Source organism: Podarcis gaigeae (genome assembly GCF_964106915.1).
Source record: "Podarcis gaigeae genome assembly, chromosome: 17".
Lineage (NCBI taxonomy): Eukaryota > Metazoa > Chordata > Lepidosauria > Squamata > Lacertidae > Podarcis > Podarcis gaigeae.
In genome coordinates, this window is record NC_139694.1 from 31,921,257 (window position 1) to 31,943,749 (window position 22,493).

At 44.7% G+C, this 22,493-nt stretch overlaps 1 protein-coding gene across 6 annotated transcripts in view; it reads right to left on the reverse strand.

The window, feature by feature from the left end:
* Nucleotides 1–338: 338 nt before the first annotated feature.
* The window catches only part of KANK2 (KN motif and ankyrin repeat domains 2), a 79,528-nt gene continuing 57,373 nt past the window's right edge, over nucleotides 339–22,493 (reverse strand). For all 6 annotated transcript variants that reach the window (XM_083718596.1, XM_083718598.1, XM_083718595.1 and 3 more), the window contains 12 exons: nucleotides 20,482–20,603; nucleotides 18,014–18,681; nucleotides 16,202–17,066; nucleotides 14,220–14,333; nucleotides 12,988–13,090; nucleotides 12,297–12,533; nucleotides 11,738–11,825; nucleotides 10,560–10,779; nucleotides 4,734–4,876; nucleotides 3,943–4,143; nucleotides 2,845–2,943; nucleotides 339–2,440 (listed from right to left, as the gene is read on the reverse strand). In XM_083718596.1, coding sequence (XP_083574722.1) covers nucleotides 2,381–2,440; nucleotides 2,845–2,943; nucleotides 3,943–4,143; nucleotides 4,734–4,876; nucleotides 10,560–10,779; nucleotides 11,738–11,825; nucleotides 12,297–12,533; nucleotides 12,988–13,090; nucleotides 14,220–14,333; nucleotides 16,202–17,066; nucleotides 18,014–18,681; nucleotides 20,482–20,521 — 2,838 coding nt within the window. In that variant the 5' untranslated portion in view covers nucleotides 20,522–20,603 and the 3' untranslated portion in view covers nucleotides 339–2,380. The remainder of the gene's footprint in view (nucleotides 2,441–2,844; nucleotides 2,944–3,942; nucleotides 4,144–4,733; nucleotides 4,877–10,559; nucleotides 10,780–11,737; nucleotides 11,826–12,296; nucleotides 12,534–12,987; nucleotides 13,091–14,219; nucleotides 14,334–16,201; nucleotides 17,067–18,013; nucleotides 18,682–20,481; nucleotides 20,604–22,493) is intronic.

Consider the following 22,493-nt stretch of genomic DNA (forward strand, 5'->3'; position numbering starts at 1 on the left):
TTGAGTAGATAAAGACGAGGACAAAAGGATCTGAGATTGGCAACTTACCAAAGGTTACTCAGGTTTTTCCTTGAGTTAATCTTGCTCCTCTTTTAAAAATCATACTTTTCGTGCAGGGAAAAAAAGTTATGACAATATTACAGATTTCTCTCTCTCAAGTTGCTATAAGGCAGGCATTGCCAAACTTGGCCCTCCAGCTGTTTTGGGACTACAATTCCCATCATCCCTGACCACTGGTCCTGTTAGCTAAGGATGATGGGAGTTGTAGTCCCAAAACAGCTGGAGGGCCAAGTTTGTCCATGCCTACATAACAGTAACACCGCTAGAAACAGAAAGAGTCACATCTGATCATTTTACGTTTATTATGGCTATAAATGACCTTAACTTTCTTTAAAAGTGTAGAAATATCATCATATGACAATCCTAAAAGAGATTACATTTATCTGAGGCGATAGCCCAAGTACAAGTTCCAAACACACTCCTAAAGACATGCAGTTTTCCAAAGCCTCCTGTTGCCCATTCAAAATGTCTGCTTTGGGGGCAGCGACATAAAACCATTGCCAGGAAGAAAGACTTGTACTGCCTGTGTGTTCGGAGCAACACAAGAGCCAACTGGCTCCAAATAAACATCTGTTTTCAAGCCCAACTAGTGTCTAATGGCTTTTACACAAGGCAGAATAGAGACTGTGCAAATATATCAGCTGGCAGATTTGCAGCTTCAGACAGTAGTCCTTCGCCCAGCCAGTCACAACCCACCTCAACATTTTGGATGTCGTCTCCTCTAGAATTCCTTTAAAAATTCTGTGCACTAGAATAATTTATATAGTCGTTTTCTTGGTGTATATTAATATATATATATTTATATATTTATATAAAAATAGGTTGTACCCTTTTACTATTTCAAATTATTGGCATTAAAAAAACCCCCAAAACCACTATGGTTTATCTTAATTATTATACTTTCCCCCCTCCCCTACTGATCATTGGTTGTTAGGAGAGAGAGACATAAATTTTGGTATTAAAACTCCAAATAATTAATAAGCGAAGAGGACTTTTTCAACTTGCATAGCATCCATTAATGAATTTGGTGCTTCGGGTAATCCCAAAGAGGGAAACAGTTTGGGTCTGCCTAATTAGAACTGCGTTATTTTGACATTTTTAGGCAAATAATACCAGATATTTTCCTCAGATCCCAGTCATCCAACATCAGTAAATCAGATTGTAGAGAGTAACTGAGAAGGAGAGCTGATTAGCACTCTGGGCAAAGGGTTCAATTCACTGGGAGAATATCTCCTGTGCAAATCTGTTTAACTGGAGCTGTGCAAAGGCCCATCAGCATTCAGCCACAACATTTCCTTGTGCAGAAGAAATAGCCTACAGCCTAGCCAAATAATGGTTATCATTTTGGAGAGAAATCTAATCCCATCTACCCCACCCATCGAAAATATACTATTGCTCCCTTACCAAGTTGCCGAACTCAGTGAGAATTCACATTTTGCCAAATCTGCAAAATTCACTCATTCGAACCTTTGTGTCAAATACTCATTTTAGTTCCATTGCAACGTTGTTTGTATTACAAGAACACACACACGTAAAAACTCCTACCCAAATGAAGAAACATTGATTCAAAACAGGGCCCTCTTTCAGGCAGTGTGGCCTTCAAAAATTATTTCAAGTAATGTCGTGTTTAAGTATGGATTTCTTGTCTTGAAAAAGAGAAAAGGAAAATGGATTCTGTGTGGAGTTGCTTTAGGCAGGCCTCTTAAAAATACATTAAGTCCCATTTTACAATGAGAGGAAGAGCTGAGACAAAGAGATGCCCAAGATTATTCAAGAAGTGCGCTGCAGAAGCCTATGTGTGGCATCCACTCTGTCTCTCTATAGATTCTCCATAACCCTGGACTACCCAAACTCATCAGCTCAGGCTCAAGAGACATCTTTCACCTTGCAGAGACTTTTAATACTGCAATGGACTTGGGTGAAAGTTGGGCGGAGAGGGGAACGTGTCTCTAGAAAGCAGAAAAGCCTTTAAGCCATGCCAAGTTGGCCGAGAAGCTGTATCCAGAAGTCCTTCGCCGATTCTTCCTCTTCGGCTCAATAGCTAGCAGAATTGCAGCTGATCAGGCTAAAGTAGCCGCTCAGAAACTGTAGGGGGAGCTCCTTCTCCTGGAAGGCCAACCAGTCCACTGAGTGTAGCCGATGAGAGAGATCCCAGCTGATGGGAGGGGTTGTGGGATGCTGAGAACAGATAGCATTTCTTGGGAGATTTACATGCTTACATTATGCACCATTGGATGCTTAGGTTCTGCAGTCCTTGACAAGTTCTCAGGTACTTTTTCAAGGGGAAGTGTAGACAGACAGGAAACCGCCTTGTTTTGTGTTACTGAGCATCACCGGACATAGATGCTGTGTTGTCATCTTTCGGCTGTTTGGGGGTCCCCTAAAAAGTGCATTTCATGATTAGTCTTTAATTAAACAGCCCTACTTATCTCATTTTGCCTCCTGTGTTGCTCCTCAGCCCTTCCCTTCGCCAGAAACAGCCCCCTGAACTCAAAACTGACCCTCGTGCAAAGTTCCCTGCTCACGTAGGCACAGCATTTGGGCGGCAGAAGCGGCAGGTAGACAAGTCTGTGCAGAGCCAGCCCATCAAATTTGTTTTCTAAAAACATTGTTCACCACAAAAGATACTGAGTTGAAGGATCGCATTTTAACATGGGCGACCCCCAGTGCATTAGACCCCCTTTCTGCGTCTGATCAGCTGGATATCATGCCTCAAACAGGGAGCTTGACCAACTGCCCTACGAGGCCGGTGCAATGATTCCTTGACTGTACATGGCAACTCACCGGAGACGAGGCTTTGGCAAAGTTCAGATGAGCATACAGCATGATGGCAATGTCATTCTGGCCTGCTTCCACTGCGATGGAGAGAGCTGTGCTGCCATCCTGCAGGAGGAGAGAAAATCCAAAGTGTTGGTGCTAAACAGCCTCAGCCCAGTAGACCTGAAGGAACGTCTCCACCCCCATTGTTCAGCCCGGACACTGAGGTCCAGCGCTTAGGGCCTTCTGGCGGTTCCCTCACTGCAAGAAGCCAAGTTATGGGGAACCAGGCAGAGGGCCTTCTTGGTAGTGGCATCCGCTCTGTGGAACGCCCTCCCACCAGATGTCAAGGAAATAAACAACTACCTGACTTTTAGAAGGCATCCGAAGGATGTTTAAGGAAGTTTTTAATGTTTGATGTTTTATCATGTTTTTAATATTCTGATGGGAACTGCCCAGAGTGGCTGGGGAAACATCATCATCATCATCATCATCATCATTATTATTATTATTAGCAGTGCCCATTTACCAAATATATTATGGGGTCTATGAAACTTGGGGTGCTTCAGAAGTGGAAAGGATTATCAACTAAGGAGAAATGGCTTATGAAATTGATGGACTATGTTGACATGGTAAAATTAACTGCCAAATTAAGAGGACATAATGACGAAGTGTTTAAGGAAGAACGCAAAGCACTGGTGGATTATCTATCAAATTATCACTTTCCGCTCAGCCTGCAGTGGAATGGGAGACAAAGGGTTTGTGCACTGTATGTCGTGATTCTATCCTGTGAACTGCCCTGAGACCTGCAGGTACAGTGGTACCTTGGTACCTTGGTTCTTGAACTTAATCCATTCTGAAAGTTCATTCGACTCCCCAAACCGTTCAAAAACCAAGGCACGGCTTCCGATTGACTACGGGAGCTTCCTGCACTCACTTGGAAGCTGCAGAAGCCGTGTCGGATGTTCGGCTTCCGAAAAACATTCGCAAACCAGAGCACTCACTTCCGGGTTTGCGGCATTCGGGGCCCAATTTGTTCGGGAGCCAAGCTTTTCGAGTATCAAGGCACCGCTGTATAGGATATAGGGCGGTATACAAATTTAATAAATAACAAAAAGGGCTCACGTTGTCGGAGAGAGCAACGTCGCAGCCAGGTGTGGCCAAGAGCAGGCGGACGATCTCAGCATGGCCATGTTCACAGGCGCACATCAGCGCTGTGGAACCATCGTCATCTTGCAAGTTGACATCCGCTGCGCTAGCTAGCAAGGCATGAACCATGTCCAGGCGCCCGTGGCTGATGGCCAACATCAGTGCAGTTTGCCCAGCCTGCAGGAGCAGCGAGGAGAAAAGCAACAGTGTAAGTTGCGGTTATATACTAGGGCCAGGGTTGGGTGAGAATTGAGGGTGAAGGCTGCTGCAATCTCTGGCTCATCAGAATCGCTTGCCTCTGTTTCGGGCACAAAACTGAAATGCTGGGGGAGGGGGAAGCTCTTGATTTAAGCGTGATTTGACACCGTAAGCATTATGATCCAGCTTGCAAAGAAAGAAAAGCCAACTGAGAGTACAAAAATCTGAAAAGCGTTTCACAATTACCTTAACTTGCAATCAAGCTGGGGCCTGCAAAGCTTTCAAGCAACTGAGCTGTTTTGCAAAGTGTGTTGCTTTGCTTTGACAGGAGCGTTTCCTAAATTGCCAATGATACTGTTTACGAAACCTCAGTAAGGCAAACATGTGCAAATGAGGAATGGGGGAAGAGAATCAGGCTTTAAAATCTCACTTGTGCCCTAAGAGCAGAAGAATTGGTGGTTCTGAGCACCCCACCCTGGCCAAAGCAGAAACCTTTGGAAGGGTCTCTCATCACCTGACTTCCACATCCACCTCCCTGTCCTGCGAGAAAGTGCTAACCATTTGGATACCTGGCTGGCTTTGGCATTTACGTTGCCCATTTTCAGCAGCTGCACAATTGTGTCCATGTCACTCTCTGAGCGGGAAGCAGCCAGTGCTGTCAGCATGATGGCTGTATAGCCGGCTTTGTTCTGTTGGTCCACGTGGCACAAACCTAGAAAGGCAAAGGAATCAACAAGAAGCCTCATCCCTTTGGAACTAAAGATTTAGAGTGAATGGGTTGTGTAGCCGCTAAGGCTGGCCTAAGACATTGCCAACAGGCACCTGCCTGGGCCTGTTTTCAAAACTATCCATGGAAAAAGACCCCCCCAACCTAGCCAGATAGTTGCTGTGATTATTGTGAGCTACTTCCTGATGTTTTGCCTAGATCTTCGTTCTATCACTTCCTGCACAGACCGACATCAGTCATTGCACCCACTTCCCCTTGATTTAATCCACCCCCTTCTTACTCTTATTCATTTCATGTTTATACCACTTTATATTTTTATGGAAAAACCTCAAAGTGGTTAACAACCCATCAAAACATCAAAGTATACATTCAAGGCAACACAATTAACAGGAAACTAAAATATTAAAGATTTCAAAATAAAACATTGCAAAGGAGGTCAACTACAGAAGGCACGTTTAACACAGCAAAGTTAACCAAAAAAATAAATAAAATAAAACCTTACTAAAGGAAGTCAAGTATAAAATTCACATTTAAAACAGCATAGTTAGCAAGAGAATAAAATATTACCATAAGCATAGAACATATCAACTGGGCAGTGGCTGTGGAAGCTCAGGCTCAATGATCTGCACTCAGAGACAGCCAAGATTGTATGAAGATAAAACTCCCAGCCGACTCCTCTTTCTCCCTCTCTCTCCAGTGGAGTGGAGTAGCATTGGGCTCTGGCATCAGAAAGCCAGCTTCAAATCCCCACTCAGCATATAGCTCACTGGATGGCCTTTTTTATGTCACAAGGTTGTAGAGAAAGCTAAAGAGCCATTCTAGCTCTTTGGAGGATTGATGACAATGAATGTCATGAATCAGGAAGGGCAATATGTCGCCCTCCAGATGCTGAAAATGGGATAGATGCAATTTACTCAGAACAAAAGGCTAAATTGATAGTTAACAATGTGGTGACGGAAGAGTTCAAAATTGAAAAAGGAACACGACAAGGTTGCCCTATTTCTCCTTTGTTATTTATTTCGGTCCTGGAGGTGCTCTTGAATATGATTAGAGGGGACCGGTTGGTTGAAGGAATTCAGGTCGGAGCGAAACAGTATAAACTTAAAGCTTTTGCAGATGACCTGGTTTTGACCCTACAGGAGCCAGAATCTAGTACGAAAAGGGTATTACAATTGATTCATGAGTTTGGTCGGGTGGCGGGATTTAAACTAAACAAGCAAAAAACTAAGGTATTAGAAAAAAATTTGACATCTTCAGAATCAGAAATGTTTCAGAAAGAGACAGAGTTAAATGTGGTTAAAAAAGTAAGATACCTAGGGGTAAACATAACAGCCAAAAATCTGAGCTTATTTAAGGATAACTATGAAAAGTGTTGGTCAGAAATTAAAAGGGATCTAGAAGGTTGGTCAAGATTGAAACTTTCCTTGTTGGGCCGAATTGCTGCTATAAAGATGAATGTATTGCCAAAAATGCTGTTTCTGTTCCAGACTTTACAGATTGTGGATAAAGTGGAGTGTTTCAGGAGGTGGCAAAGAGATATCACAAAATTTGTCTGGCAGGGCAAAAAGCCCAGAATTAAGTTTAAGATATTAACTGATGCTAAAGATAGAGGGGGCTTTGCCCTGCCAGACTTAAGGTTGTATTATGAATCAGCAGCTTTTTGCTGGTTGAAAGATTGGCTGCTTCTTGAAAACACTGATGTTCTAGATCTGGAAGGTTTTAACAATGCTTATGGATGGCATGCATATTTGTGGTACGACAAGGTCAAAAGTCATAAGGCTTTCAAGAACCATATTGTCAGGAAAGCAGTGTTTAATGTCCGGACAAAATATAAAGACTTATTGGAAAACAAGACCCCAAGGTGGTTATCACCAATGGAAGCTAAGGCTCGGAAAAGACTCAATATGGAGGCCAAATGGCCGAAATATTGGGAAATATTAGAAAAAGATGGAGATAATTGGAGGCTGCAGAGTTTGGAGAAATTAAAAGATAAAGTGCGAGATTGGCTACATTATGCTCAGATCAAAGAGGTTTTTAATTTGGATAAAAAAATAGGATTCCAGGTGGAAAAATCGAAGTTAGAAACAGAATTGTTAGAACCTAAGACTAAGGTACAACTTGCTGTTAAAATGGAACACACAAGATGAAACGGTTAAATCAGCTATGATAAAATGGGCACAGGACATTGGGTATAATATCATGTTTGCTGACTGGGAAAAGTTATGGACCACCGGTATGAAGTTCACGGCATGTAATGCCTTGAAAGAAAATATGATGAAAATGATACATAGGTGGTACATGACTCCAGTCAAGCTTGCAAAAATATATCATCTGTCTGACAATAAATGTTGGAAATGTAAGGAAACTGAAGGAACGTTCTTTCATCTCTGGTGGACTTGCCCTAGAGTTAAGGCTTTCTGGGAAATGATATATAATGAGTTGAAAAAGGTATTTAAGTACACCTTTCCTAAGAAACCAGAGGCCTTCCTTTTAGGCATTGTTGGCCAGAGGGTGCTAAAGAAGGACCGAACATTCTTTATGTATGCAACAACAGCAGCAAGGATTGTTGTTGTTGTTTAGTCGTTTAGTCGTGTCCGACTCTTCGTGACCCCATGGACCAGAGAACACCAGGCACCTCTGTCCTCCACTGCCTCCCGCAGTTTGGTCAAACTCATGCTGGTAACCTCGAAAACACTATCCAACCATCTCGTCCTCTGCCGTCCCCTTCTCCTTGTGCCCTCCATCTTTCCCAACATCAGGGTCTTCTCCAGGGAGTCTTCTCTTCTCATGAGGTGGCCAAAGTACTGGAGCCTCAGCTTCACAATCTGTCCTTCCAGTGAGCACTCAGGGTTGATTTCCTTCAGTATGGAGAGGTTTGATCTTCTTGCAGTCCATGGGACTCTCAAGAGTCTCCTCCAGCACCATAATTCAAAAGCATCAATTCTTCGGCGATCAGCCTTCTTTATGGTCCAGCTCTCACTTCCATACATCACTACTGGGAAAACCATAGCTTTAACTATACGAACCTTTGTTGGCAAGGTGATGTCTCTACTTCTCAAGATGCTGTCTAGGCCTGTCATTGCCCTTCTCCCAAGAAGCAGGCGTCTTTTAATTTCGTGGCTGCTGTCACCATCTGCAGTGATCATTGAGCCCAAGAAAGTAAAATCTCTCACTACCTCCATTTCTTCCCCTTCTATTTGCCAGGAGGTGATGGGACCAGTGGCCATGATCTTCGTTTTTTTGATGTTGAGCTTCAGACCATATTTTGTGCTCTCCTCTTTCACCCTCATTAAAAGGTTCTTTAATTCCTCCTCACTTTCTGCCATCAAGGTTGTGTCATCTGCATATCTGAGGTTGTTGATATTTCTTCCGGCAATCTTAATTCCGGCTAGGGATTCATCCAGCCCAGCCTTTCGCATGATGAATTCTGCATATAAGTTAAATAAGCAGGGAGACAAAATACAGCCTTGTCGTACTCCTTTCCCAATTTTGAACCAATCAGTTGTTCCATATCCAGTTCTAACTGTAGCTTCTTGTCCCACATAGAGATTTCTCAGGAGACAGATGAGGTGATCTGGCACTCCCATTTCTTTAAGAACTTGCCATAGTTTGCCGTGGTCGACACAGTCAAAGGCTTTTGCATAGTCAATGAAGCAGAAGTAGATGTCTTTCTGGAACTCTCTAGCTTCCTCCATAATCCAGCGCATGTTTGCAATTTGGTCTCTGGTTCCTCTGCCTCTTCTAAATCCAGCTTGCACTTCTGGGAGTTCTCGGTCCACATACTGCTTGAGCCTTCCTTGTAAAATTTTAAGCATAACCTTACTAGCGTGTGAAATGAGTGCAATTGTGCGGTAGTTGGAGCATTCTTTGGCACTGCCCTTCTTTGGGATTGGGATGTAGACTGATCTTCTCCAATCTTCTGGCCACTGCTGAGTTTTCCAAACTTGCTGGCATATTGAGTGTAGCACCTTAACAGCATCATCTTTTAAAATGAGGATACTTGCAAGGATACTTGTAGCCAAACATTGGAAAACCCAAGACTTGCCCACACTGGAAGAATGGCAGATGCAACTGATAGACTATATGGAACTTGCAGAAATGACTGGCAGAATCCGAGACCTGGGAGAGGAAGCAGTGGAAGAGGACTGGAAGAAATTTAAGGACTATTTACAAAAACATTGCAAATTGTATGAGTGTTAAGAAAGATGCAAGAGTGTAAAAAACATGGCACCACTAAGCTAGTTGAAAAGATTATGAACATAAGTGAAATCTAAGAAAAGATAAGTTTTGGATAAATATTATGTCTAAATTAAGTATTTAAGGTCTGGATAAAAGTATCTAAAGCTAGGGACACAATATTGGAAATTTATAAAATAAGAATTGAAATAAGGTGATAATTTGCTGGTTAAAGTTTTATAAATCAGGAACGCAGGAACGAGAGATGTGAGGAAGTCCAAAAAGTGAAGAAAATATGTTTATTGATGTAAGTGTTTTTTCTTTTCTTTTTTCTTTGTTGTTCTTTTGTTTTGTTTTTTTTGTTTTTCTTTACTGTACTAAGAAAATCTTTAATAAATATTAAAAAACAAAAACAAAACAGATGCTGCCCAATGCCCAATGCATGGCCAATGATTAGGGATCATAGAATTGTAAAGAAATACCAACTAAAGAACAATGGCAAGAGTAGTTGATGAACCATGCAGAACTGGCAAAAATGACAGACTAAGAGAAAAAGACAACAGAGACTTTGAAAAAGATTGGGAACCATTCATATTATACAGTGGTGCCTCGCAAGACAAAAAGAATCCATTCCGCGAGTCTCTTCGTCTTGCGGTTTTTTCGTCTTGCGAAGCAAGCCCATAGGAAATTCGTTTTGCGAAGCACCTCCAAAACGGAAAACCCTTTCGTCTAGCGGGTTTTCCGTCTTGCGAGGCGTTCGTCTTGCGGGGCACCACTGTATTTGCAGAAACAAAGAAAGTCAATAGACTTGATGGCAGGATTTACATAAACTATCAGCATTAGAAAATGTTTAGAAGCTAGTGAAATATGATGGTGCATTTACTTTTATTTTTATGTTTTTAGGCTTGATGTTATGTTATTAATAACTTTTTCTGTTGAGAGATAGCAAAGTAGCAAACCAGAAGCGGAAGTTGGGGGAAGCCTTGGAGGGGAGGGAGGGAAGAATATATAGTAAATGTTAAGAATTTGAGATGTATGTAATGAATGAAAAAGAAAAATGAATAAAATTAAATAGAAAAGAATTGTAGAGTTGGAAGGCACCCTGAGGGCCAACTAGTCCAAACCCCCCGCAATGCATGGTCCCCCGTCCAATTTGAAACCAGAGCGGACCCTGCTTAACTTTGCAAGTGTGCTAGCAGTTTTATTGCTGCACCACTAGGAGGAAGATGGGAGGTATAGTCCAGCAACATCTGGAGGGCATCAGGCTCCCCATCCCTGCCATAAATAGCTAGCCTGATTGGACACCCAAATGGTGGAAGGCACGAGCTTCAGGCCACATGGAGTTCCAAAGGTGCTGAGCAGTTGAAGCACAAGAAGCTGCAGAAAAACGGGATGCCCCAGTGTATCACCAAGCTGTGTCCAGGTGGGCCAGCCCTCCTCAAAGGGCTCCCTTGGACTCCATATTTCCCCATTTCTCTCTATGCCCACCTACCTGTTTCAAGAAGCTTTGTGACCACTGGGAAGTTGGAATGTGAGACAGTGTAGTGGAGGGCCGTGTTGCCGTTGGCGTCGGCCATATTGATGATGAATTCCAGCAAGTGTGGGGAGATGCACCGGAAGGCAGCCAAGTGCTGTGAGACCAATTCTGGATCCGCTTCTTTGTGGCAGGAAAGCCTCAGCCAATAGTGGAGCACGGCAGTATAGGCCAATTTCTATGGAAACACAGGAAGGAAAGGGCAGCACTGTCAGGCGTGTGAAGCTGTTACGTCCCACCTTTTTTGTCTTCTTTGCTAAATGCTTTTGGGTCTCCTCGGGCGTCTCCCCCTCCCCCAGCACCTTCCTCTGGCATACGTGCATGGCGAACAGGAGGAGCAGTCCCAATTAGGGGTTGGGAAAGGGATTATGTGACAGGCTCACTGTCTCATCGGAAGCCCTGCCAGTTCCTGATAGCCAAGGTGGAAGACAGTGGTTGTGGGATGCTTTGGTTTTGCTTTCGCAGCTGAGGAATCTGAGGACTGGGAGCACTGGAGGTAGTGACAAGGCCTGAGATCCAAGGCCTCTGGGCCCTTGATCTGTTGAATACTGTGGGGAGATCTTCTTCCTGCCTCCTTTTCTTCAGCAAAGCTCCCCCTCCCCGTTCCACCCCAGCAGCACTCCTCCTCATCTCCCCACAAGCAATCAACTTTGGGGACTAGGATAACAGCCTTAATACTTTTAATTTGGTTTAACCAGCATGGTTTGCCAAAACAAGCCAACCCCAGGAAACTGTGGCTCCGTTAAGTGGCAGGGAAGCCCCTGTGCAAATGGCAAATCTGGTAGTTCTTTTCTAACAGATAACCTCCTCTCCATGTGGCTAGGGATCAAACGGTTTCTTTAGGTCTCTCTGAGCCAGCAAAACGCCTTTCTGTGAAATCAGGAGCCTCTACAGCAGCGGTTCTCAACCTGTGGGTCCCCAGATGTTGTTGGACTACAGCTCCCATCATCCCTGAGCTCTGGCCTTGCTAGCTAGGGATGATGGGAGTTGTAGTCCAACAACATCTGGGGACCCACAGGTTGAGAACCACTGCTCTACAGTATCGCTGACAACAAGAAATGAGAGCTACGCTCCCACTTTAAGCTCCCTTCCACCCTCCAGAGCTTCCGCCCTCAAGAATGAGAGTGCAGGTATACCATTTCTTCGTCCATGTGTTCATTGGGGCTCTCCAGGTATTTCTGAAGGACTTCACAAGCTGAAAGCAGCTCCTTGCTGAGTCCTGTCCTGGAATGGGTAGAAGAACATGGGGGAAGTTAGTTTTTGGACAGTGAGTTTCTTTGAGAGAGGAAGACAGGTGTAACATTATAAACTCTGCTTATGTTACAGCTATGCACTATGAAAATCTGACTATGAATTTCCTGTCCAGAGCAAAAGAGAGATATCTGAACAGCGACTGAAGACAATATGTGTAAAGGTTCAGTGATCTCAACCGTTCCCTTTCTCTCTGCCACCTCAATTTTCCTCCCTGTATTCTGGTTTTTTAAAAATTGCCCTTCCTTCCATTCACGATACTCCAGTTCTGGCCAAAATATTAGCAAACGGTATTTGTGAGAATGAGCAAGAGGCAGCACACATTCTATGTGTATTGAATCATTCATTCTGGGAGTGAAGTTTTCTTTCTCCAGAGAAGAGAATGTGGAATATTTGGGGCACAGAGTCGTGATAGCTGGGAAGATGCCCAAGGCTGATGGTTACCCTGTTTTGCCTAGTGGCTCCTTGCTGGCGCTTTCTGCGGCTGGCATCTCCCCGCTCTCGGCAGAGACTCCAGGGCGAGATATGGCTGCAGCTGTCCCAGGCGGCTTTGGGGGCTCCGCTGCCATTGCCTGTGCTGCAGGGAGCCCCTCGCTCGCCTCGTGGTATTCGCTCTCGGTGCTTTCATTGTCTGAGACGTTCTCAGCTGTGCTGGAGTCTTCAGAGGAGGTGGACTCATACCTGGGGTGGGGTGGGGGCAACAAGGGGGTGAGAAGGAACAACAGAGAAAACAGTCCCCCAGAGCAGAGAGGACAAATAGGGAAACCTCCTGAAAAGCTCTGTGCCTAGTTCCGCCTAGCTCTGTGCCATTAGAGTACTGCAGGGCAGAGGATTTCCCAGGTGCCAGGTGTGCTGATCTTGGATCACAAACCACATGGGGACTGGAAAATACCTCCTAGCTCCTGCAAGTGGAAATCCTGCAAATAGCACGACTCTGGTGCAAAATCCCACACCTGTGTGTTTTGTGGCGGTGGTGACATTTGACTTCCTACAGTCCAGGTTTAGGGTGAAATCAGGCAACCAGGAGTGTGGGAAACTGCTGCTGCTGCTGACTGGCTGCAGCCTCACTGGACTCAAGAGCAGACTGGAAGGCTCTCATTCTATTTTTATTTTGGGAGCAGAGGCTTCGCCATACCCGCCATTGACACCAACAAACTGCAGGCTCTTCTTGTTGGCCAGAAGCTCTGTAGGATCCTCCTTCTTCTTCATGATCGACCGAATCCCTGCTCCGAATGAAGCTGTGGGGAAATGAAGGAAGGTGGCAGCAGTCCATTAGAGTGTATTATTATTATTATTATTATTATTATTATTATTATTATTATTATTATTATTTGAGTTTATATACCACCCTATACCTGGAGGTCTCAGGGCGGTTCACAGAAAAGATCACAACATATATAATCAGAATATAAACAACAGAATATAAATAACACCCCCCCCCCAAGAAAAGAGGCACATTTTAAAAGGGTATAGGATATCAATCAGATCAACCAAAGGCCTGGTTAAAAAGGAACATTTTTGCCTGGCACCTAAAGGTGTATAATGAAGGCGCCAGGCGAGCTTCTCTGGGGAGAGCATTCCACAGACGGGGAGCCACTGCAGAGAAGGTGTGTTCTCATGTTGCCACCCTCCAGACCTCTCGAGGTGGAGGCACACAAAGGAGGGCCTCAGAGGATGATCTCAGGGTCCGGGTAGGTTCATATGGAAAGAGATGGTCCTTGAGGTATTGTGGTCCTGAGCAGTTTAAGACTTTATAGGTCAAAACCAGCACTTGGAATTGGCCCAGAAACTACCGTATTTTTCGCTCCATAAAATGCACCTGACCATAAGACGCACCTAGTTTTTAGAGGGGGAATGCAAGAAAAAAAATAGTCTTTAAAGGGAGCACTGAGCAGAGCTTGTATGCATCCCAGGCTCTGCTCAGCACTCCCTTTCACAAGCCGCATGGAGCGTGTGTGCGGCGCTTGCAGGCTTTTCCCTGAGGAGGCCATTCACTGACGGGCTGCCCTTCTCCCTCCTTGGGGAAAAGCCCCCAAGACCCGCACACACGCTCCACGCAGCTCTTTAAAGGGAGCAATGAGCAGAGCCTCCTGCCTGCATTCACTCCGTAAGACGAACACACATTCCCCCTTACTTTTTAGGAGGGAAAAAGTGCATCTTATGGAGCGAAAAATACGGTGATTGTTAGCCAGCGCAGTCGGATCAGGATCGGTGTAATATGCTCAAACCATCTTGCTCTGGTGAGCAACCTGGCTGCTGAATTCTGCACTAGCTGAAGTTTCCGAACCGTCTTCAGAGGCAGCCCTACGTATATGGAAGGCTCTGTATGGAGGAGCCCACAGCACCTCTCTCCATCCCAGTCCTTACCTTGGTCCTCTCCCTCATCTCGTGCCTCTCGTTGAGGCTCCTGGGATATGCAGGGAGCCGCTTGCTCTGTCTGGAAGGAGTCGGGAACTGATTTCTCTAATGACCCATGAAGTTCTGGAAGAAGAAGAGAGAGACAACTGCATCAGCACTAGCTTCTCTGAGGCGTTACTCACCAGGTAGGATGTCATGGCTCCTGTACTGAGCTGGGCATCCTGACTTGGGCTCTGGCTCTACCTTGCAGACTCTCCTCTTGCAATCCTTCCACCCCACAGGTTGCCTACAGCTGCAGCAATCCAGGGAAAGAGGGTGATCTCTTACTGAACTGGTTCTGTTGGTGTGAGGATACCGTGCAAGATTTTGAGCTACACCAAATCCTCCAGGAAGATGGAAGATCAGAGTGGTAAACAGTCATTTCGGAGATTTTGTTCACTGACTTCCAAAGAGGCAAATCTCCCTGAACGAACATTCAGCAACAGGTATTGCGAGGTGGGGAGTAGAGATTGGAAGTTTCATGCCCCAGGGAAGGAGATGCTTTCAAAGGATTCTGGGAAAATGTCCTCCAACCATTGTGTTTTGTTTTTCTGCCTACAGCGTTTCTGTGAGTTTCTGGTTGGTTCTAACAAAGGTATTGCCTAACTGTGAACATGTACAACGGCAATGTGTGTAATCAGCTCATAGCATCCAAGGCCTTCAGTTATTTCCCCCCAAACCTCTGGAATCCATGCAGCTGGATTCTCTACCAAGCAGCTGAAAATAAACTTGGAAAATCTTAACCATTTAATACAGCGCCCACAATAATCTCCCCCAGCTCATGCCCATATCTGGGCACCAAGCTCTCAGCAGGAAATCCCCAGGTGGCTAGGAGTTCAAATCCAGATTATTCTGGAGCTTCTGCTGTGTCCTTTATATGCTGAGCAAAGGATGCACCCAGTTACAAGAGAATTAGGAGGGACACCAGTCTCTTCTTGGGCTCTCCAGGGACCTGGAGCTCAGGCTGGTTCCTGACTCGTGAGAGCTCTTTTTCCACCAATTCTTTGTGGCAAAGCTGGCTCATAAATGGAGCTTCCAATCATCTTTTCATTCCAGAACCTTTGATCTCACCCTGGGAACATCACAGACTATTTTAAGAGTTTCTCTTTCCCTTGCTCCTGCTATAAACAGCTGGTAAAAATCAGCGTATTAGTTACACAAAAGCCTTTTACGGGGCAGGGAGAAAACAGCCGAGCGTTGCCACTGATTTTAGTCCAGAGAGAGGGAGAAAGACGAGGGCGTGCATTTTCTGGTAAGCCCAGACAAGGAAGAGAAAAAGGGGCTGCCAGGACTCTCTTTCCCTGCAGACTCACCAAAGCTGGGACTTTTGACAGGCTGTTTTAATCGATTGTTTTGTTCTCTGGCAGCTTGAGTTAAGCTGGTATGGGGGGGGGTCATTTTAATTTGATATAGAGCTTTATACTTACTGGGTTAAAAAAAATATCAATCAGTTCAGAGAATGCACCCAACACATTTCAGCTTTTACAGGGTATTCCTGGCACTCCCAATTCAAAGGCAGCAGGTAAGCACAACATCCAGTCCACAAGTAAACAAAGAGAAGCATAGATTTGGGAGGTGGAAGGAGAGTCAAGCTGCTTGTTCTCTTCTCTTGGCCAAGATTTTTGAGTCTCACACAACAACAGCACATCTGATGTGCTGCAAACTGAATGGAAAGATCCTTACCACCATTTCCCCATTTTTTATTTTGCTGTTTTATTATGTACCCTAAGGACTTGGATGAAGAAATGACAGAAAAGTTTTATTTAGAGTGGGGAGCCCTAATCGGAGGACTGGTGGGATTTGTGGGAAGAGTAACAGAATTGTAGAGTTGCAAGGAACCCGAGGGCCACCTCATCTAACCCCCTGCAATGCAGGAAGATGCGACAGATTTTCCACAGTTGGGGTGAGTGTATTCTCCTTCAGAAACACACACACACACAGAAAGAGCTTACCTGCTGTATCCTGCTGTCCATTCCCCTCTGTGCCAATGATGCTGATCTTTTTCACAGTGTGGAAGGTGGTAGCTGTGCTCTCTGCGCCAGCATGGACCGGGAACGTGGTCTCCATCACCTCGTTGCTGCAGTATGTGGCATAGAGCGGCACCATCGCTTCTTCCAACCCTGCGTCTTTGCCCGCCAAAGCTTTGAGGCTGGCATAGGACTCCTTGTTCTCCAAGCTCTGTGCCCTCTGCGGCCTGTGGTCCAGCCCTGTGGCTGTGCTGGCGGCGACCTCTGGCTCCCTTTCCACTTGGACAACCTTGACTGTATCCACCCGAATGGGGACTTCCTGGGGCCTCTGAAACTCTCTGCCGCCCCCTTGTCCCGGGGCCTCTCCCCCTACTTCCCATTCTCTCAGGCCACCACCGGACGCTCCTTTGCCCTCCTTCTCCTTGCCCTGCAGCTCCAGTTTCTGCTGGGCGGCTTGAAGTTCTTGGATTGCCCTCTTCAGCTGCACCTCTAGCACGGCAATCTTGGCGGACAGGGCCTGAACTGCCTGGCGCTGGCTCTCCTCCTCCGGGGAAGGCAACCCCAACTCCTCCTCCTTGACCGCCACCCCAACATCGCACCTCCCCACCTCTGCCTCTTCGGCTGACATGCCCACGCCCACTGACCTCACTTCCTTCTTGTCCAGCCTGCCTCCTGCATCAGGCCCCACGCTGCCCTCCTCATTTCCACCAGCCCCCTCCTCGGGGATATCTATGTAGAGCTCCCCCCTGGATTTTCCTTTGCCGAACCCCCCCGGGTGCCCCAAGAACTTCTGGCTCTTGAGCTGGACACTCAGCTGCCGCTTTTCCTCCTGCAGCACCGAGATCTTCACCTGCAGCACATGAAAATGATGTATCGTTGGTACTTAATTCCGAGTAAAACAGCAAAAATGTATAGGACAAGTTCAAATATTTGCTGGAAATGTAAAGAAAAAGAAGGCACCTTTTACCATATGTGGTGGAAGTGCAAGGTGGTAAAAGAATTCTGAGAAATGCTATATAATGAATTGGAAAAAACAATGTTTAAAACAACTTTTGTTAAAAAACCAGAAGCTTTTTTTAGGTGCAGAAATACTAAAGGAGCACAAAAGGCTGTTTCTGTACGCAACAACAGCTGCATGGATGCTCTTAGCCTCAGAGATGGAAGGAAGACAAAGTTCCCACCAGACAGGAATGGCAGACCAAATGGATGGACTTATGCAAAGATGGTGAAAATGACTGGGAAAATCAGAAACCAGGAAGACCAGAATTTCAACAAAGAACGGGGGAAATTTATAATTTACCTTGGAGATCACTGTAAACACTTGAACTCTTTAGCAGGATTTGAATAACACTTGCAGTGTAACAGGTACTAGGGTACTTAAAATTTGGAGTGGCTTAAAATATGCAGCGGAAAAGGACTAACGATGGAACCCATGGAAGGGTGGGGGGAAGAAGCCCAGAGATTCGGGTGAATCTTTGTTTATTTACCTTTTTATTACTTACGACGTTGAAAGTAAATTTTAATTTGTAAAACCAAATAAAAAATTATTATACAGTGGTACCTCGGGTTAAGTACCTAATTTGTTCCAGAGGTCTGTACTTAATCTGAAACTGTTCTTAACCTGAAGCACCACTTAATTAATGGGGCCTCCTGCTGCTGCCGCGCCGCCGGAGCACAATTTCTGTTCTCATCCTGAAGCAAAGTTCTTAACCTGAAGCACTATTTCTGGGTTAGTGGAGTCTGTAACCTGAAGCGTATGTAACCCGAGGTACCACTGTATAAAAGAGAGATCTTCACCTGTAGCACTGGGATCATCTTGACCTGCTCCTCCAACTGGCGCAGCTTCTTCAAGGCTACGGCCATCTGCTCCCGGACATGCTGGAGGTGCCCTGGCGTTGGGGAGACTGGGGTGGAGAGTCCTGAGCCGATGGGCGTGAACTGCCCAGGGGCGCCTTGCTGTGAGCCATTGTAGGAAGTCTGGCGGGAAAGGCACTGGCTTCCCACCAAGGAGCTTGTTGATCCAGATACGCTGCTGTGGAGGCTCCCGAGACCACCTGCCCTGGTCCTTTCTCCATCTCCAGAATCCGCCTGGTCTTCTAGCTTCTTCCTGGCATCCAGCAAGGTCTTCTCCACGCGGGCATTGAAGCTGCCGGGCGTGGCGTACTGTGGGTAGAAGCTGCGCCCGCAGTAGGAATAGGAGGAGTGGCGGCTATCCATGCTGGCATTAGAGCAGAGGGACTCGGTGGAGGTCCACCATGAGCCGGTGTAACCATAGCCTCTTGGCAGGGAGCTGTAGCGTGGTCGGCGGTGGACCGGAATGCGCTTGATGGTGTGGCCCTTCTCAATGTCATCCACATATTTGAGGAAGTCCAGGTCCAGGCGGTAGCCATAGGGAGTCTCCACGGAATAGGGCAAGTCCTGTTCCTTCCCATGGAACGCCGTAGCAGAGGTGGGATTGGCCTTCCCTGCAAGAGCACAGAGGGGAAGAGATCAGCTTAAAACATTCCCTTGTTTTTGTAATTAGTTGAGCGCCCTTGAGAATGCACTGATCATCTCAAATACACGGTGAAGTCGGGACCATCATGTCCTGACTCAACAAACATACCTGAAGGAGCATCTCCACCCCCATCGTTCAGCCCGGACATTGAGGTCCAGCTCCGAGGGCCTCCTGGCAGTTCCCTCACTGTGAGGTTACAGGGAACCAGGCAGAGGGCCTTCTCGGTAGTGGCACCCGCCCTGTGGAATGCCCTTCCACCAGATGTCAAGGAAATAAACAACTATCATGTACTAACTTGGGAGCAATTAAGGCATTTATGATTTTTCAGTGACACCACAGGAGTTCTTCCACTGCCAAGTGGCGCCAATTTCAAACAAGGGAAGGATGGGTGAAAATGACAACTTTGATTTCTCTCAGTTCGCATTTTCCCAGTCTGAAGTTCACTTCACGTTTCCACCTCAGTCTGCAATTTTTTATTTTATAAGTCATCAGCATTTCTCCTAAAATACTCATTTTCTAATGCACGTTCTCCTAACATATAGTATTTTTGTATGCTGCTTTCACTAATAGGCGCATTTCTATGTACTCTTCACCTGAGTATTTTTCATTTTTCATTGCTGTACACACTCTGGTCCGTGACCGAAATAAATCTATTCATTCATTTCTGTACAAATTACTTGAATGGCAATATCTGGAGGAGTGTGAATTTTGAAAGATGGTGGTGTTTTGAAAGTGTGAATTACCGTATTTTTCTGTGTATAAGAGGCACCCATGTATAAGACAATCCCTAATTTTGGGGATTCAAAATTAAGAAAATGCACTATGCACTATCCGTGTATAAGATGACCCCTTATTTTAAACGTCAAAAATTTAGGAAAAAATATAGTCTTATACACGGAAAATATACAGTAAGTAGATTTGCCTTTGAGTGCAAATGTACTCTTATTTCTCCCCATATGTAAGGGTTTGAAGTCTGTAGCCTGTATTTCCCTCAGTTGTGTGTGTGTTGTATTTCCTATTTCTTGGCAAATCAGCAAGTCTTTCTTCTTCTTTTTACACAACTATAGAAAGAGCCAATTGATGTTTGCTCTGATTTGATGATAAGAGTGAGTTTTCCCAGCAGAAAGCCGTGGGAGAAGCAGAAGTGTGGACCAACCCTACACATTAAGAGCTTTATTTTGAAGCCTCAGCTTATTTCTCTACAACAGTCCTAGGTATTATAACAGCTGATGACAGCGGAATGCCTACAATAGCTCAGGTGACCCCCATATCCCAGTAGATTCTCTTGTTTTTAGTATGGTACTGCTTTTGTGTGAAGGCTCAAGATGCATCACACATTTTCGAGAAGCAGCATAAAATATTTTAAAAATCAAATTACAGAAGTTATGAAACTCACAGGGAAAACTGTAAAATGGTGTACACAGACTCTGGTGCGCAGGACTATTCAGGGCCACAATACATTTTGAAAGGTTAATAATTTGCCTTCAATTTTGTAGTAACATTTCTTTACATAGCTGCATTTCTTAATTTTGGGAACATGGGGTGGGGTGTGCGATTAGGGAGACTGCCCTGATGATCCCCTGCACTTCAGAATATACTGCTACTGCTTCCTATCAACCTCTGCATCAAATACTCTCTCCCTATCAAATCTAGGAAATGGATCTTCAGAATTTTATCTGAGGCCATACATCACATCCAGCAGGCCTGATGCCCCATCTTGCAGCTTTATCTGTCCAAACGAAAAGTGTTCATGCACATGCACACATACCTGGGAAAGCAGTGGTCTCCATGTGCAGAACCTGTGCCATTCTTGAATTCTGGCCCCAGTTCAAAGTGTGTGTCCAAAGCAACAAGGAAGCTCTTTCAGAGTACAGCGAGGAGCCACACAGCCTGTGAAGAAAAGCAGGTTGAATCCACATGTGCCAGATATGAGACTATATTATGAGGCAGCCTGTTTTTGTTGGTTGAAGGAATGGATGACATTAGAGAATTCACATATTTTGGACTTAGAAGGTCATGACAATATTTTTGGTTGGAATGCTTATTTCTGATATGAAAAGGTGGCAGTTCATAAAGATTTACAAATCATATAATCAGGAAAATTATTCCGTTGTTGAATGATGGAACTCATTGCTACGAGAGGCAGTGAGGGCCACCAACCTAGCTGGCTTTAAAAGAGGGTTAGGCAAATTCATTGAGGAGAGGGCTATCGCTGGGAACTAGCCATGATGGCTATGCTCTGCCTCCACAGTCGGAAGAAGTATTGCTGCTGGAAACTGCAGGAGGGGACACTGCCCTTGTACTCAGATCCTGCTTCCGGGTTTCCCACAGCCATATGGCTAGCCTTCATTTTCTTTTTAAAAAAAATAATATTTATTACTTTTAAACCTTACAAACAAGAAGAAAAAGAAAAGAGAAAAAAAGAAAAAACAAAAGAAAGAAAAAACAATACAATACAATATATACCGGTAAACAATACACCACACAACATTAACACATTAAACTAAACAAAACAGAACAAAAACAATTTAAAAACATACATCATACCATTTCAATGCCTTATCTTTCATTCCCTTGTTTCATCGACTTCCTCTCACCTCCCTTTTTGTATTCCACTTCTATTAATTGTTTCAGCAAATCCTTTCCATCTTTCACTATTTTCTGTCATATAAATATCTTAACTTATTTTAACCTTATTTTCCATTAATACTATAATACTTATTTATGCTTAACTCCTTATAACACTTCTACTAAGGCCATATAATTTCATTCCAACATTTTTCTAACACTCATTAATTTTACCATATTTCTACAAATAAACCTTAAACTTTTTCCAATCTTCTTCCACCGTCTCTTCTCCCTGGTCTTGGATTCTGCCAGTCATTTCCGTCAATTCCATATAGTCCATCAACCTGGTGATCTTCTGTCCGAGGCTCTTAACTCTTTTCCAGGTCCCTTCTGCAAGTCTTCTTCGTATTTATACATACACTTTACTTTGTCTTCTGCTGATCTTGTTCTTAATTTCCTTTCTTTGATGCTGAAGAGTAGGTCTCGGGGGAGCTCCAACCTAACAATGTTTTTATTCCTTCTCGACATGTCATCCACATCTCCGTGGTTAAAACTAAAATCCAAAAGATATTTCAGGACGTGTTTCAAAGTCCCTCCAAATCTGCAGGTCCCCACAACTCCAATTTCCTCCTGACCCAGGTCCAGATCCCAAAGGTCAGTAAATCCCTGCATGAGGTGATCTATCCAACTTTCCTTCTCCAGTCCAAGCAGGGTTCCAATCTGACTTTCTCTGAATTCAATCATAGAGGGCAACAACTTGTAATCATCAAGTTGCCTCTGTAAGGCTGGGGCTCTCTCCCTCTCCACTTGTATTACTTTACGTTCAACAACCACAACTTTCTCCCTCGCTTTCTCCACCATTTGGCATGTCAAAGTAGATTCCTGTATCGGTTCCTGAATAGTTTCTGTGTAGATGTTCACTTTTTGTCCCAAATTAGTCACTTTTTGTCCCAAATTATCAATTTTAATATTCATCACGTCCGTCTTCTTGTGGAGCTGTTCCAATGACTCACTTATCTTGCATAGTGCAATCACTAAGGCTTCTTCTGTCGACATTCTCAAGGAATCCAAGGTCAATCTCATGGTTTTCTCTTGCAGCTGGGGATTCCACCAGCCCAACTCTAATAACAATTTTAAAGGCTCCCTCTAGAGGGAAACAATTTCTATTTGTATCAATCCTTTTAAGCACAGTTCAAGCAGTAAAATTAGTTT